At 61.9% G+C, this 13041-nt stretch overlaps 1 protein-coding gene across 1 annotated transcript in view; it reads right to left on the bottom strand.

The window, feature by feature from the left end:
- The window catches only part of dlp (glypican dally-like), a 40862-nt gene that overhangs the window by 22128 nt on the left and 5693 nt on the right, over positions 1-13041 (bottom strand). The window contains exon 2 of the mRNA XM_037219467.1: positions 6673-6831. Within this exon, the coding sequence (XP_037075362.1) occupies positions 6673-6831 (159 nt within the window). The remainder of the gene's footprint in view (positions 1-6672; positions 6832-13041) is intronic.

Raw genomic sequence — 13041 nt, 5'->3', positions numbered from 1 at the left:
GGAGGGCGGTGTCTCGCGCCGGCCACCCGGTGCGGAGCGCCGCACGCCGCCCCAGCGCCGGGCACGTCCATAACTGCTCCACTCTCGGCCGCCTCGCGGTAATGAAGCCGCCATAAACGGCGCATAATATCCGGTCTGGCGCAACGTCGGCTTCTGGCGGTCGCGCCAGGTCCGCCGGCTATCTGTATGAAACGCTCGGTGCCCCATGACACCGAGCTGGAGCGAGATAAGGTAGATCAGCGAAGTGGTGAAAGAGTGAGGTAGAGAGAGACAGAGGAGGAAGGAGAGCGGTAGCCCGGTCCGGGAGAGTCGATAATGGGGCGGCGTCCATCGCCACTGAAAAGGCCACCCGTCCCCTCCCCCTCCCCCAGCCCACCACACTTTCCGGACGACAGCGTTCGAGCTCCCAGAGCCGGGTATCTTTTCTTCCAGCTGATCAGTTGGTGACGGGTCCGGATGCGGCGCCACGTCATCCGTCTTCATTCATCGGGAGGCCGGTTCGCATCCAGCCGTGCGCGACTAACCTCATCAGAGGGCCGCATAACAGAGGATCAATCTGCCAACAGAGGCCCGGTGCGGCGCGGACGTGCTGGAATCCGGCGGGCCGGCGCGGGACGCCTGACGCCCGCCGGCCAGCCGGCTCCGGCGCACCGCCCACGACCGGGCGGCGCGGGCCGGCGGCCGCGCCGCCCGTCAGGGGACCGCACCGGTCCGGTCCGGCCCGGCTCGCAGGCGGGGATTCCAGGCACGCCGGCCGGCCGCCTTCTCACGATTCCCGCCGGAGATACGTGGGCAAAAAGGCCGGCGGTTCGACCGGCGCGGCGCCGCCGGCCGGCTCCCTTTGTGGGAGCGGCGGCGGCGGGCGGTGACGGCGCGGTCTAGACCGGCGCCCGGGTCGGCCGGGTCAGCCGCCGCACCTCCCCGAGACCGGCCCATCGGCTCAGCATACCCCCCCCCCCTTCCGCCCCCCACCGTGAGTCATGAGAATAACGGGTGGAGTAGTGAGACCCGCCGCCCGCTCAGCCACACTGCATGATCACTCAACCAGACCGCCCCGTCCCGTCGCTTTTCGAGACTTAATAACGGCGTTTAGGCCCTGACAAGCACGGACTAGGCGTGAGGTGCCTTGGCAGCACGAGAGTCATTCCCGACGGCATCGCCGTGCGACGCCTGACACCACGCCAGCGATCCGTGCAAGGCGATCAGCCCGTTGCTAGGAGCCGCCATCCTCGGCGGCCAGGTGCCGACCGGCTCGTCTCGCCTCCGTGCCCGCTCACGCCCCGCTGCTGGGCGCCCGGCGACCGAGCGGCGCCAAACACGAGCAGCCGCCGTCGGGAGGCGGGCGGACGCCTGGCAGTCGACAAAGGGCTGCGCGCACGTGGCTGCAACCAATACGGGCCGCTCGACAATGGTCCAGATGGGCACACATCGATCGAAGTACGGAGCCCTGTCTTGACTTAACAGGGGATGGCGGTTGCCTCAGCTTCGGGTGACTTCCTCCTGTCTTTGTCAGACGAATCTCTGAACGGTGCCAGGGCCAAGGTCCGCAGGTGAGGCTACTGTCTCGATCACCAGCTGCACAGCACGATCCCTGACAGGAACGGTGCAGCAGCCCAGCAACCATTCTCATTGTGCTGACGCGAGACAAGGACTTTGGTGGTTGAAAATCGACCTCCTGGAACATCATGAGAACTACTTCACGCCTTTAAAGTAGAGGTTCGCTTGTGATAGGCGGCCACTCCATGATGTTTGTTTTGAGATGCGGGTCATTCTACAAAAACTGTACTAGCGCCGTCAGTCTACACGAGTACCAAGCAGCCGGACAATTGCCGGTGCAGCCGCGGGGCGGGACGAAACGCCAGTTCGGCCGCCAGCGCCGCCGGTGCCGCACCACCAGGCTGGTGTGGCGCGGCGACGCCGACGGGCCCCAGCCGCCGCCTGCGGTGACGCACTGCTCGCCGCGCCGGGTCCGGCGGCGCTCGCAACACACCCCAGTGGAGACCCGTGTACACTGGAGCTCCGGTGTACACGGGTCAGCGCGGCCGCATCTGACCACGAGTCAGTCCTGGCCGGTGTCTGCCCGGGTGGTCCCTGGTCCGGGCCGGCGGACAGCCTCCTCGGGGTGGTCCAGCGCCCGGAGAGCGTGGGACAGCCCGAGCTCAGAGAGCGGACCACCGGGCCGGTCAGTAGCGGCGGCCGGCTCGCCGCCGCGCGTCCTGCCGCTTCGTTCCGGCTGAGCGCGCCGGTCGCCCGGCTGCGACCGGCCCGACCGTGCCGCCTCCGACGGGGATCCGGCGACCGACCTCGACTGTGCCGCCTCCGACGGGGATCCGGCGACTGGGCCCGACTGTGCCGCGTCCGACGGGGATCCGGCGACCGGCCCCGACTGCACCGCGTCCGACGGGATCCGGCGACCGGCCCGACTGTGCCGCGTCCGACGGGGATATGGCGACCGGGCCCGACTGTGCCGCGTCCGACGGGGATCCGGCGACCGGCCCGACTGTGCCGCCTCCGACGGGGATCCGGCGAGGCCGGCGGACCGTGTCTCATGGCGCGTGATTCAGGCCGACTCGAGCGGCGCCAAACACCACCGGCACGCCGTCCAACGAAAACGCACGCGACGAGACGCGAACGTCGGCACGGCCCCCGCCCCCTCCCGACGACCGGCCGCCAGGCACGTCAGCTCGCGGACGCACACGCTCCAATGCAGCCAGCCAGAAGCCGAGGCCTGCGCTGACGCCCGCACCGTCACACTTTGAGCCCCCCCCCCCCCCCCGTCCCTTCCCCAGACAACCACGGTGCGACTACCGCCATCGACATCCACCTGCGCGCTATCAGATGCTAGTGGGTCCGAGAAAAAACGAGGTAATACCGTGCGAAGCATGCTATTAACTCAGACGCAGAGAAAAAGAACATTTTGGACATAGATGGATCATGAGGAATTTGGTCAGAGCCCCAGCATGCTCAAGCGACTTTCCTTCTGGCAACATCAATCAGTTGATCCTGCATTACTACGTTCATCGCTTCACATCCTTTTCAAGTGCCCTCAAACGCACTAATTCGCGATTTTTTATCTTCAATCTTTACGGCGCGAACCGATGGGTAAAAGTGTTTCAATCTCATCCAGCAACACTTCGTTAAGCACACAATAAAGTGTACCCTCAATCCTGCAAATGTTCCCGTCGTTACCAAAAGCTTATTAAAGAAAAGGTTGATACCGGTGTGATGCCTTAAATTATACGACACAAGACGTCGCATGCTCCCCCTGAACACTCACAGCAGGATATTACAGCGGGTGTAACACCGGCGTAGTTAGCACCTTCAGCTCCCACGTGGGGGCTGGGTTCGCTTCCGGTCACGCCACGGCCACCCAGCGCGAATATAACCACCACAGTCGCTGCCACTCTACCAAGCGGCGCTCGAGCAAGTGCATTGCATTCCCCACTTTCAGTGACATTCCGATTTTTTTGTCATAGTGTGTCATTTGAAAAGAACAGCCGTGGGCGTGGCCTCTGCCAGCTCACCAACCTATTTTCACGGCTGGGACGCGCCACAGGCTGGCTGACTTAAATACCGACGCATGCGCTATCTTTCGAACCTTCAAATTTGGCGCTGAATTCGGAATCACCGTGTCGAGCTAAGGATAATTACCATGACTGGATCATTCGGATTTTGCAATTTAATCATGTATACCACGCTCACCCGGCTTTATCCCTGGCGGCACGCGCACACGTATATATTACACATACGCATATTACGCATATATATATATATATATATATATATATATATATATATATATACGTGTATTACACCTACGTGCACGTGTATATACGCGCACACGTATACCATGCTCACCGGTTTTGTCCCTGGCAGGACGTGCACACGTATACCACGCCCAGCCGGCTTTGAGCCACGCCCCGGTGGGCTACGATGGCGTCGGAGCTCCAATGCTACTGGACCATGGCAGGTATAAGATCACTCGATACTCGCATTACTTGTCACCGGCAAAGTAAGTAATGGACATAAAGAACGCAGGACAACCTCGCGCTGAGAGGCTCCATTTTGGCGATTACCGCACCATAATGCACTTCTGTAGGAACATATAAACGTATTTGTCACCCATTAGACATAGTAATAACCCCTTGTTTTTTTCACAAAGTACCTTGGATGTGTATCATACTCTTGCATCCATCTGCAGCTGTACTTCCTCCTGCTCGTATTGCACTCTTCAGCCAGAGCACTTTATTATCATCTAGGGCATATTCTGAGTTCACATGTGTGGGTATTAAGGCAATACACGGAACTGACATGGTGCCAAAACGAGGGTTGGTGAAAACTCATGCGAGGCTCCCAAGAAAGTTTAAATGTCATAAGCGTGTATCCACGATGACTTAACGCGCACATGGTCATCGGTTTCAAAGAGCCCCCCCCCCCCCGACTTAAGAACATGTCGTCACCCTCTATCGACAGAAGAGGCCCGAACAAAACTCAGTGGAGGGGGCGTCGATCTGCAAGCCTCAGAGGACCAGCGAGTTCCCAAGGTCGTCTGGATCGTCAAATAATTATCCACAGCTCGCCAACGGACGGTCCTAATTCGGTGCCAATTCGATTCGTCTACGGGCCATGGGCCATGAGTCACGGGCACGCAGGAGGGGGGTGGGGGATGGGGGTGGGGAGGGCCCGTCACGCCCCAAAACGCCTTCAAGTATGCTGGTGCTTAAGCGAGCACTGCAGTGCCTGAAAGTCTCGCGACGCGCGACAATAATCAGAGACTAACCAAAACTACACGTCCTTTTCGGCAGCCTCCCAGTTCATTTCGCAGCAGCGATGGCGGCTTGCCCATTCTGGGGAGGGGTACGGCTGTGGTGCGCCGGTACGCGCGTGTCACTCCGGCCTGCCTGGCGGGGCGCTGATCGCCAGCTGCCAGCTGCCCTGCCTTGCCCGGCCCGGCCCGGCCCGGCCCGGCCCACTCCGACCCATCCCGAGTCCGCGCCGGAAGCAGGGCTCTCACGCCGTCAGCGCCCCCCGCGCCAGCTGAGAGTAGCACCGCACCCGAAATAGCCGGCTCTCCCGACGACAGGCGGACCGGGCGGCGCGTACATCGGACCGGAAGAGCGAGCCGCCCCCGGCGCGGCCCCGGATCAGCCGCGGGTACGGGACGGGCGCCCGCCGCCGGCCGACCGGCCGAGCCGGCGCCCGGCCGCTCGGCTCGGCCGCGGCACGATCAATGGCGGCCCGGGGACGCCGGTTCGGCGGGGCGCCGCGCGGCCGGCCACACAGCGCGTGGCGCCGACGGCCCAGCTCTCCCCGATCCGCTCGTTTCCAATTACGGCCGAGTTCTGGCTCTGGCGGCGGCCGCTGATAACTGGGTGACTTCGGGCGGGCACCGGCGCCGACGCCGACGCCGACGCCGCGCGCCGCCAGCAGCGGCGGCTGGGACAGGGAGCGGCAGCTGCTGTGGCAGCGCACGCGGACGGGTGGAGGGAGGGCTGTCTGCCCCTGAGACGGAGGGGGATGCGGCTAACCAGCCTTCGCTGTGGCGGACCGGTGGTCGCCACAGGCCGGGCTGGTCCCATGCACCTAGGGCTGGGCCATCAACGGCTCACGACCGGGCCTCTAATGCCGCAAAATCAGCCGACTCCAGACAGGTCAGGACTCTAAATTCCAGACGATACTCAGGTAAAGCCTATCAGCTGCGTTCCAATCAAACGATGGCTTGATCACGAGGCACATGTTACTGACACTGTCAAGTCAAGTGAACTAAGCAGCTGGCTACTTTCCACGGCTGTGATTATTACGAACAATACCTGGCAATAACATAAATGATTTTCAATGTTTTAAACACTGTTTATACACTGTAAACATGCGTATACACTGGTTGAACAAACGGTCTGACCAAAATTTTCATGTTATTCAACGAACAATTTCGCCAAGCTGAAAAATGGCTTAAACAATGATAGCCCATCAAAAATGGAGCTGCTGAATAACAAGCGTCACACAAATATAATTATGCCGAGATAGAAAAATTAACAACCTTGCGAAATTTTCTGAGTAAATACTTATCGGTACGTACAACACCACAGTGGAATTGCATAAAGACGCATTGGGTGAATCAACAATAACATACAAACTGTAGTTTGCTTGCTAATCTACGTGTCCAGCACAAAGAGCAAGTCTGAGAAACATTTGGTGAGATGACAGTAGGTCAAGCAGGAATTTAAAGAAGTGGACACACATTTCCTCATCGGTACTTCGGCGGTCCCTACTCTTGATGCCATGATCAGTCATTCGTTTCGGGCTGTCTGCAATCGAATGAACTGCGTGGCAACGCCATCGTCCAATATTTTTGCTGATTGATCTATTACGTGTCTATCACAGATAGTCAAGTCCCCATAGAAAACCCAAGCTAAAAAAGTACTTTAACAAGTTTCTTCTTTGTTGAACCCTTCTGGAATACAAGGAGAAATATCGGCCACATCCGCGAATCCATTTGCTAGACGTGTGTCTGAGTTTTATGCACGGCTGCCCCAGCGTTGCATCATGCTAAGGAAGCCATGAGAACAAAGTGATGACCAACACATGTTCACATGGTAAAACAACACTTTGTTTGTCATTTGCAGCCCAGCGCAGCCCAACCAAAGTCGGGCCCGTGCAACAGCGGCGACCTACCGTCGAAGCTGGATCCCTGCGAGCCCATGTCGTCGGCCACTTCCTCGACGGTGCGTCGGACGGCGGCGTCCAGCTGATGGCGGGAGTACTGGCTCAGCTGCAGCTCCATGCCCTCTGTGCAGCAGGTGCGCGCGGCGGAGCAGATCTGGAGGTGATCACCTGAGGACGGCGGCAGACCAGGTCAGGCTCACAGTCGCAGCCGGCCGACACTGGCGGCAGACCACGTCAGCCTCACTGCCGCAGCCGACGGCAGACCAGGTCAGGCTCACTGCCGCAGCCGGCCAACACCGGCGGCAGACCATGTCAGGCTCACTGCCACCGCCTCGTACAGTGCCTCAGTGGCACACCAGTTGGGATTTTGATAAAGCTGTCAAATATCGCGTCTGTCCATTTAAAAGTCACTTAGACTGTTTTTTTTCAGACAAACTTCCGTGCACAATTTTGTCTTTTAAACTTGAAACTAAGACAACTTAAAATGTCAAAAAATGTAGGCAAAACCAGGACCTCCCTCCTTCCAGAATCCCACACATCCATCCACAATTTTTGTTTTTGTTCCATGGTTACAACGCCAGACGTCTCCGGGGGCCAAGGTCACTGACAACCACGGAAACCGAAGGACCACTAACAGCTGGTAGACATGAGCGCCGAGCGAAGCGCCGGAGGCGGGCGAGCCATGAGGGCCAAACCAGCCAGCTCAGTGGGCTGCCAGAGCCTAGTGAGCCAGAAGAGCCAGGAGTGGAAACCGGTGAGCTGCCAGAGCCAGTGAGCTGCCAGTGAGCCACGAGGGCTAACTGAGCCGCCAGAGCCTGGTGAGCCACAAGAGCCTAGTGAGCCACGAGAGCCAAGCGAACTACAAAAGCCATGAGTGAAACCGAGTGAGCCGCCAGAACCGAGCGAGCCGCGACAATCGAGCGAGTCGCCAGAGCCGAGCGAGCCGCGACAATCGAGCGAGTCGCCAGAGCCGAGCGAGCCGCAACAATCGAGCGAGTCGCCAGAGCCGAGCGAGCCGCGACAATCGAGCGAGTCGCCAGAGCCGAGCGAGCCGCGACAATCGAGCGAGTCGCCAGAGCCGAGCGAGCCGCGACAATCGAGCGAGTCGCCAGAGCCGCGAGGCGCCGTCGGCGGGCGGGGTGGAGCCGGCGCCGGCCTCTGCCGCTAATGCCGGGCCACGCGCGCAAAGCGTCACGTCTGCCGACACGGCCGGTTAGGGACAATGACCAGGGCCCGGCCATTGTCCCGGCGCGGCCGCCCCGATGGCCGGGCCGGCCGCCGCCGCCGCCGCCGCCGCCGCCGCCACCGAGCGTTGACCGCGTCATCGCCGGACGTCACAGAGCCCGGACGCACGGCGCGCACGCACGCACGCACGCGCGTGTCAGGACGGCAGAGAGCGCGGCGGCCGGCCCGGCTCGCTGACCGGTGCCGGTCGATCAGTGTCGTGACGCGCTGAGCCAGCCCGCCGGCGAGACCGGCCGGTCGCAGGCCGCGCTGTATCAGCGAGAGCACACGCCAGCGCACATCGCTCGGGGTCCGGCCGGTCCCGTCCGACCCGCTCCGGAGCGGGTGTCACCAGCACCAGCACAGCAGTGGAAGCCATCCCGTTTTCCAAAATGTCATCACCTCAACCAGTATTTTCGCTGGAATTTATTGGACCTTCACAGAGGGCAGTTTTGACAAAGTTGTCCGCGGGGCACGTCACCCGTTTCCCCACGCGGCCCCCAAAAACGACGCGGACGGGCCTTGTGCATCTATAGAGCATGGCATGCACACATTTGTCAACGGTATTACCTCCGTGACCCGTCAAAGTAACCACTGTTCAGGGTTCCGTACATTTCAAACTGACCAAAAGTCCGGGGACAAACTCCCGACAGCCATGCACACTTGATGACTTGACACACTTGACACATGATGACTTTACATGAGCAACGCCCATTGAAGGGCAATGAAGGGGAAAAGGCAGTCTCCAACTGCACCGCGGCCGCCCGTCTCCTAATGTGGAAGTTCCCAACGCAGACTGGGCGGTGAAGTGTGCCAGCCAGGCACGGACGCGCAGTAAGGAACCGAGCATGGGTACACGGAGGGAGACCGAGTATATCTGCGCAGAGGGGGACCGAGCATATCTGCCCAGAGGAAGACCGAGCAAAGCTGCCTAGAAGGGGACCGAGCACAGCTGCCCAGAGGGAGACCGGGCATATCTGCCCAGAGGGAGACCGAGCATATCTGCCCAGACAGAGAACGAGCAAAGCTGCCCAGAGGGACACCAAGCAAAGCTGCCCGGGGGGAGACAGACTGCATGTAGTTGCCCAGCGGGATCCTGTGCAGCTGGACAGCGGGAAACAGAGCACAGTTAGGCGGCAGGAGACTGAGCACAGCTGGGCAGCGGGAAACCCAGCAGAGCTGGGCAGCGGGAAACCTAGCGCAGCTGGGCAGCAGGAGACCGAGCACAGCTGGGCAGCGGGAGATTGGGCACAACTGGGCAGCGGGAGGCTACGCGCAGCTGGGCAGCGGAAGCCCTAGCACAACTGGGCAGCGGGAGACCGAACACAGCTGGGCAGCGAGAGCCTGGCCGCTGCTGGGCGGGAACAGTGGACACGGCTGCACAGCTGAACAAGCCAAAACTGATCACGCCGGCCAAGTTCAACGTCTGCTCACTCAGGCGCCGGACCAGCAACGTTGACGTACCCAGCCCGCCGCCGGCCGGCCGACAGGAGGGCGGCGTCAGCCCGCTGTCGGCTGGTGCCGAGCGCGGCCGAGCCGGCACCGCCGTCCCCTCTATGGCGCCCTGTCACCAGCCGCCCTCGCCGCGTCTCGTCACCAGCCGTTCCCCGCCGCGGCGCCTCGTCAGCCGTCCCCGCCGCGGCGGCGTTTCCGGTCGGTTCCGTCGCCACGCGCCGGCCCACGCCTGGCGCCTGGACGCCAGATGGCATAGCGACGCCCACAGCCGGCACGTGCGCGCCCCTGGACACGGGGCTATGACCACTCCACACAGAGGGGACAACTACAGCGTGCTCGTACTTTTTCTTTCGTTTAAGCTAGTGAACCGCAGCATTCGACGTAAGTCAAACAGACGCTTCCTGTTGATGCTCCCGCCAGACAAGGGAACGATGCCAGGCCTCTGGCTTCGAAACTGAATCCGACACAAAGACTATTAAGTGTAGGCGAAGTCGAGCCAAACGCTGATTATTCCTAACGTTGGAGCTGAGAAGCCGAAGTCGAAGTCAGTGTTTGAGAAACATGAAGCTGAAACCGTAGCCAGTGCCTCTGACCTTTGCACATGCCACGCCAAAGCCGAAGTCAACAGCTTTGAGCCCAGAAAAGCGAAGGCAAAGACAAACACATGAGCTTAAAATGGCGCGCACAAAGCCGGTGCCAGTGAACAATGTTGTTCTGTGAAACAAAAACCATTTTTTAGTCCGCTCAAACCGTATGACACCACGAAATACCATCAGGGTTCTTCCGGAGTGATCGAGACGAGGTGTTAGCATTACGAACGGAATATTTGTCGGACTGTCGTTCCGGCGTCTCAGTATGTAAACAACGTTTCGGACGATTATTTCCCAGGCCATCGTCAGACGTTGAATAGTTCTGAGAATGACCGGCTGGTTGTTTTGCTTTCGCCATGTATACAAGAGAGGCAGCTTTGAAGCGTTGCGGAGCATTTAAGGGTGATAGCACGAGCAAGACTGTTTTTGTGAAGCACAATCGCGACTTCAGTGAAAAAAATAGCACGAGCAAGACTGTTTTTGTGAAGCACAATCGCGACTTCAGTGAAAAAAATTATGACAGAGCCGAAGCCAGTATTTTAAAATCGTCTGGTCTCGAAGGCGTAGTCATAATCGAAAAAGCTAGAATACACAACAAGTTGTTGAAAATGAACAAAGGCCAAATCCAAATCCAAGCAACTATCTAAAATGACACAAAGGGGACACCAAAGCCGAAGCCGACCGTGAGAAATGGCTCACAGCCGACGCCGGGATCAAAGCCATTGAATGAAAACTGCGGCTTCGCGAAGCCGACGCCGAAGCCCGATCTCCGCACATCGCCACGGTTAATGCTGACCTTCCTTCACAACGGGGTGCGCAATACCCGGGCCCTGTGCCCTCAGCCTGTGGATGCTAGCATTCGCAACACATCGCGTAGTAAAGACGCCAAGCCAGACGCCGCACGCCGATCACATCATCCGTCTCAAAGCACCGAGAGTACTAGCAAATCCCACAGACGGTCAGTCCAGATGCCATCCGCCATCTGTTTTGCGCTGTCGGCGCAGCTGCACAAAGCCGCTCTGGCAGTCTGGCAGCGTCGATGCCTGGTGGCGGCGCACGCGTGGCACGTGGCACGCTCCGGCACCGCCGGACCGGAGCGCAGCGTCGCGCCCGGTGCCGCGCGACGCTGCCAGCCGGCACGGTCGTCGGGGAATGTGACACCGCCCGCCCCCGTGCGGCCGGCAGACCACCGGTCACACGGGGCTGGCCAGACCGGCTGCCGCACCCGCCCCGGAGCACGCCGCCAGGCTGGAGACGGCCGCCAACAGTGCACCCAGCAGGGACGGCGCGCGGCCGGAGGTCGGCGTCGGTTGGGGTCGGTCGGGGTCGGGGTCGGCCGGTGTGGAGATCCCGATCGCCTCCTGCCGACCGGCCCCAGCCGCCAAGCTGCATTCCGAGCATCGCCAGCCTTCCCGCTGCATAACAATGGGATTGCAGCCGCCGCGATAGGCGCCCGGGTTCGGCTCGCCCGTCATTAATGCCGGTATTAACATGCACCATACAGGGGATCCGTCAATAACCAGTGACGCCGTGGGCCGGCTGCGCCCGACCGCACCGGGGTCGGAGGTCAGCCGCCCGGCGCGGGGTCAGCGTGCCGGGCGGAGGGGCGCGGCGCCGCCGGTCAGCCGGCCTCTGTCCGCCGACGACGGCCGTCTGCCGTGGCATCGCGCTCAGACGGCGGCCGTGCCGGCGGCAGGGCGGCAGCCCCCGCCAGGCGTCAAGCGTCCAGACGTGACGCCGGCACACGCCGGCCGGTGGCGCCCGAGCCCGAGCCGGCGCCGCGGTTCGCACCTGCCGCTCCGGCGGCGGCGGGGCGGACGCGCCGGCGCAGGTCCGCGCACGTTCCCCGTCCGCCGGGCCGCCGGCGGAGGCCGCGCTGGAATGCGGCGGCTCTGACGCGGAGCCGGGACGTGTCCGTGCAGACGCCGCCACACCGGTGCCACTTGCCGACACGCGCCCTGCGGCTCGGACAACTTACGGACACGGCGCTCCGTGTCGCAGCCTGCCGCGCATCCGGCGTGAACTGACGGGGTCTGCCTCTCTTTCCTGCCACAAACCCTGAGCGCCACGTTGACAGGCGAGAACGCGGGCCAAGGGCCTTGGTGCTGAGGGCAGCGCCGTCGTGCGCGGCGTCGCAAACAAAGTCACGGTTGTGTAATGGTCCTCACCGAAACACAATGCAGCGCGCCCCGGTGACGGCAAAGGTAGGAGCGGCGCGCGTGGGCGGCTCCTCTCGGTCCGGTCACGCCTCCCTCAGCGGCCGCGACTGCCCTCGGTCCGGCAGCTCCTCCCTCAGAGGCCCCGACTGCGCTCTGTCCGGTCGCTCCGCTCCTCCCTGAGAGGCCGCGACTGCCCTCGGTCCGGCTGCTCCTCCCTCAGAGACCGCGACTGCCCTCGGCCCGGCCGCTCCTCCCTCAGAGGCCGCGACTGCCCTCGGTCCGGCCGCTCCTCCCTCAGACAGCGACTGCCCTCGGTCCGGCCACTCCTCCCTCAGAGGCCGCGACTGCGCTCTGTCCGGCTGCTCCGCTCCTCCCTCAGAGGCCGCAACTGCCCTCTATCCGGTTGCTCCGCTCCTCCCTCAGAGGCCACGGCTGCCCTCGGTCCGGCCGCTCTTCCCTCAGAGACCACGACTGCCCTCGGTCCGGCCGCTCCTCCCTCTGAGGCCGCGACTGCCCTCGGCACGGCCGCTCCTCCCTGAGCGGCCGTGCCGAGCTGAGCCGCAACTCGGGGGGGGGGGGGGGGACGGACGGGCTGAGGGGCTGCCGGCATCCGGCCGGTCGGCCGCCGCCGGCCGTACGCCCGCCGGCTGGAAGGGGTGCCGCTGCCGCCGCCGCAAAGTGAAGGGAACTCGGCGACGCGGCGCGTTACCCTGCAGGACGCTGCTGATTAATGGATTAGAGCGGCCACTTCAAACGACCCCGAGCCGACCGTCAGCCAAGAATGTCTTTGAGTGGCGCAGACTGTATGAGGTGCCAGTCAATAGGCAAGGGAGCGGATTTATTTGAAAACAGCATAATCCACAGAGGCAGGGCGGCAGGCGCCGGGCCGTTTTAGTGACCGGAAGGCCCCGCAGTTCGCGCAGCGGGGCTCCAGTGTGTGAGGCCAGTCA

Source organism: Pollicipes pollicipes, unplaced genomic scaffold (assembly GCF_011947565.3).
Source record: "Pollicipes pollicipes isolate AB1234 unplaced genomic scaffold, Ppol_2.1 Scaffold_4295;HRSCAF=5057_pilon_pilon_pilon, whole genome shotgun sequence".
Classification (NCBI taxonomy): Eukaryota; Metazoa; Arthropoda; class Thecostraca; order Pollicipedomorpha; family Pollicipedidae; genus Pollicipes; species Pollicipes pollicipes.
This window is presented reverse-complemented; position numbering and strand designations above follow the sequence as displayed.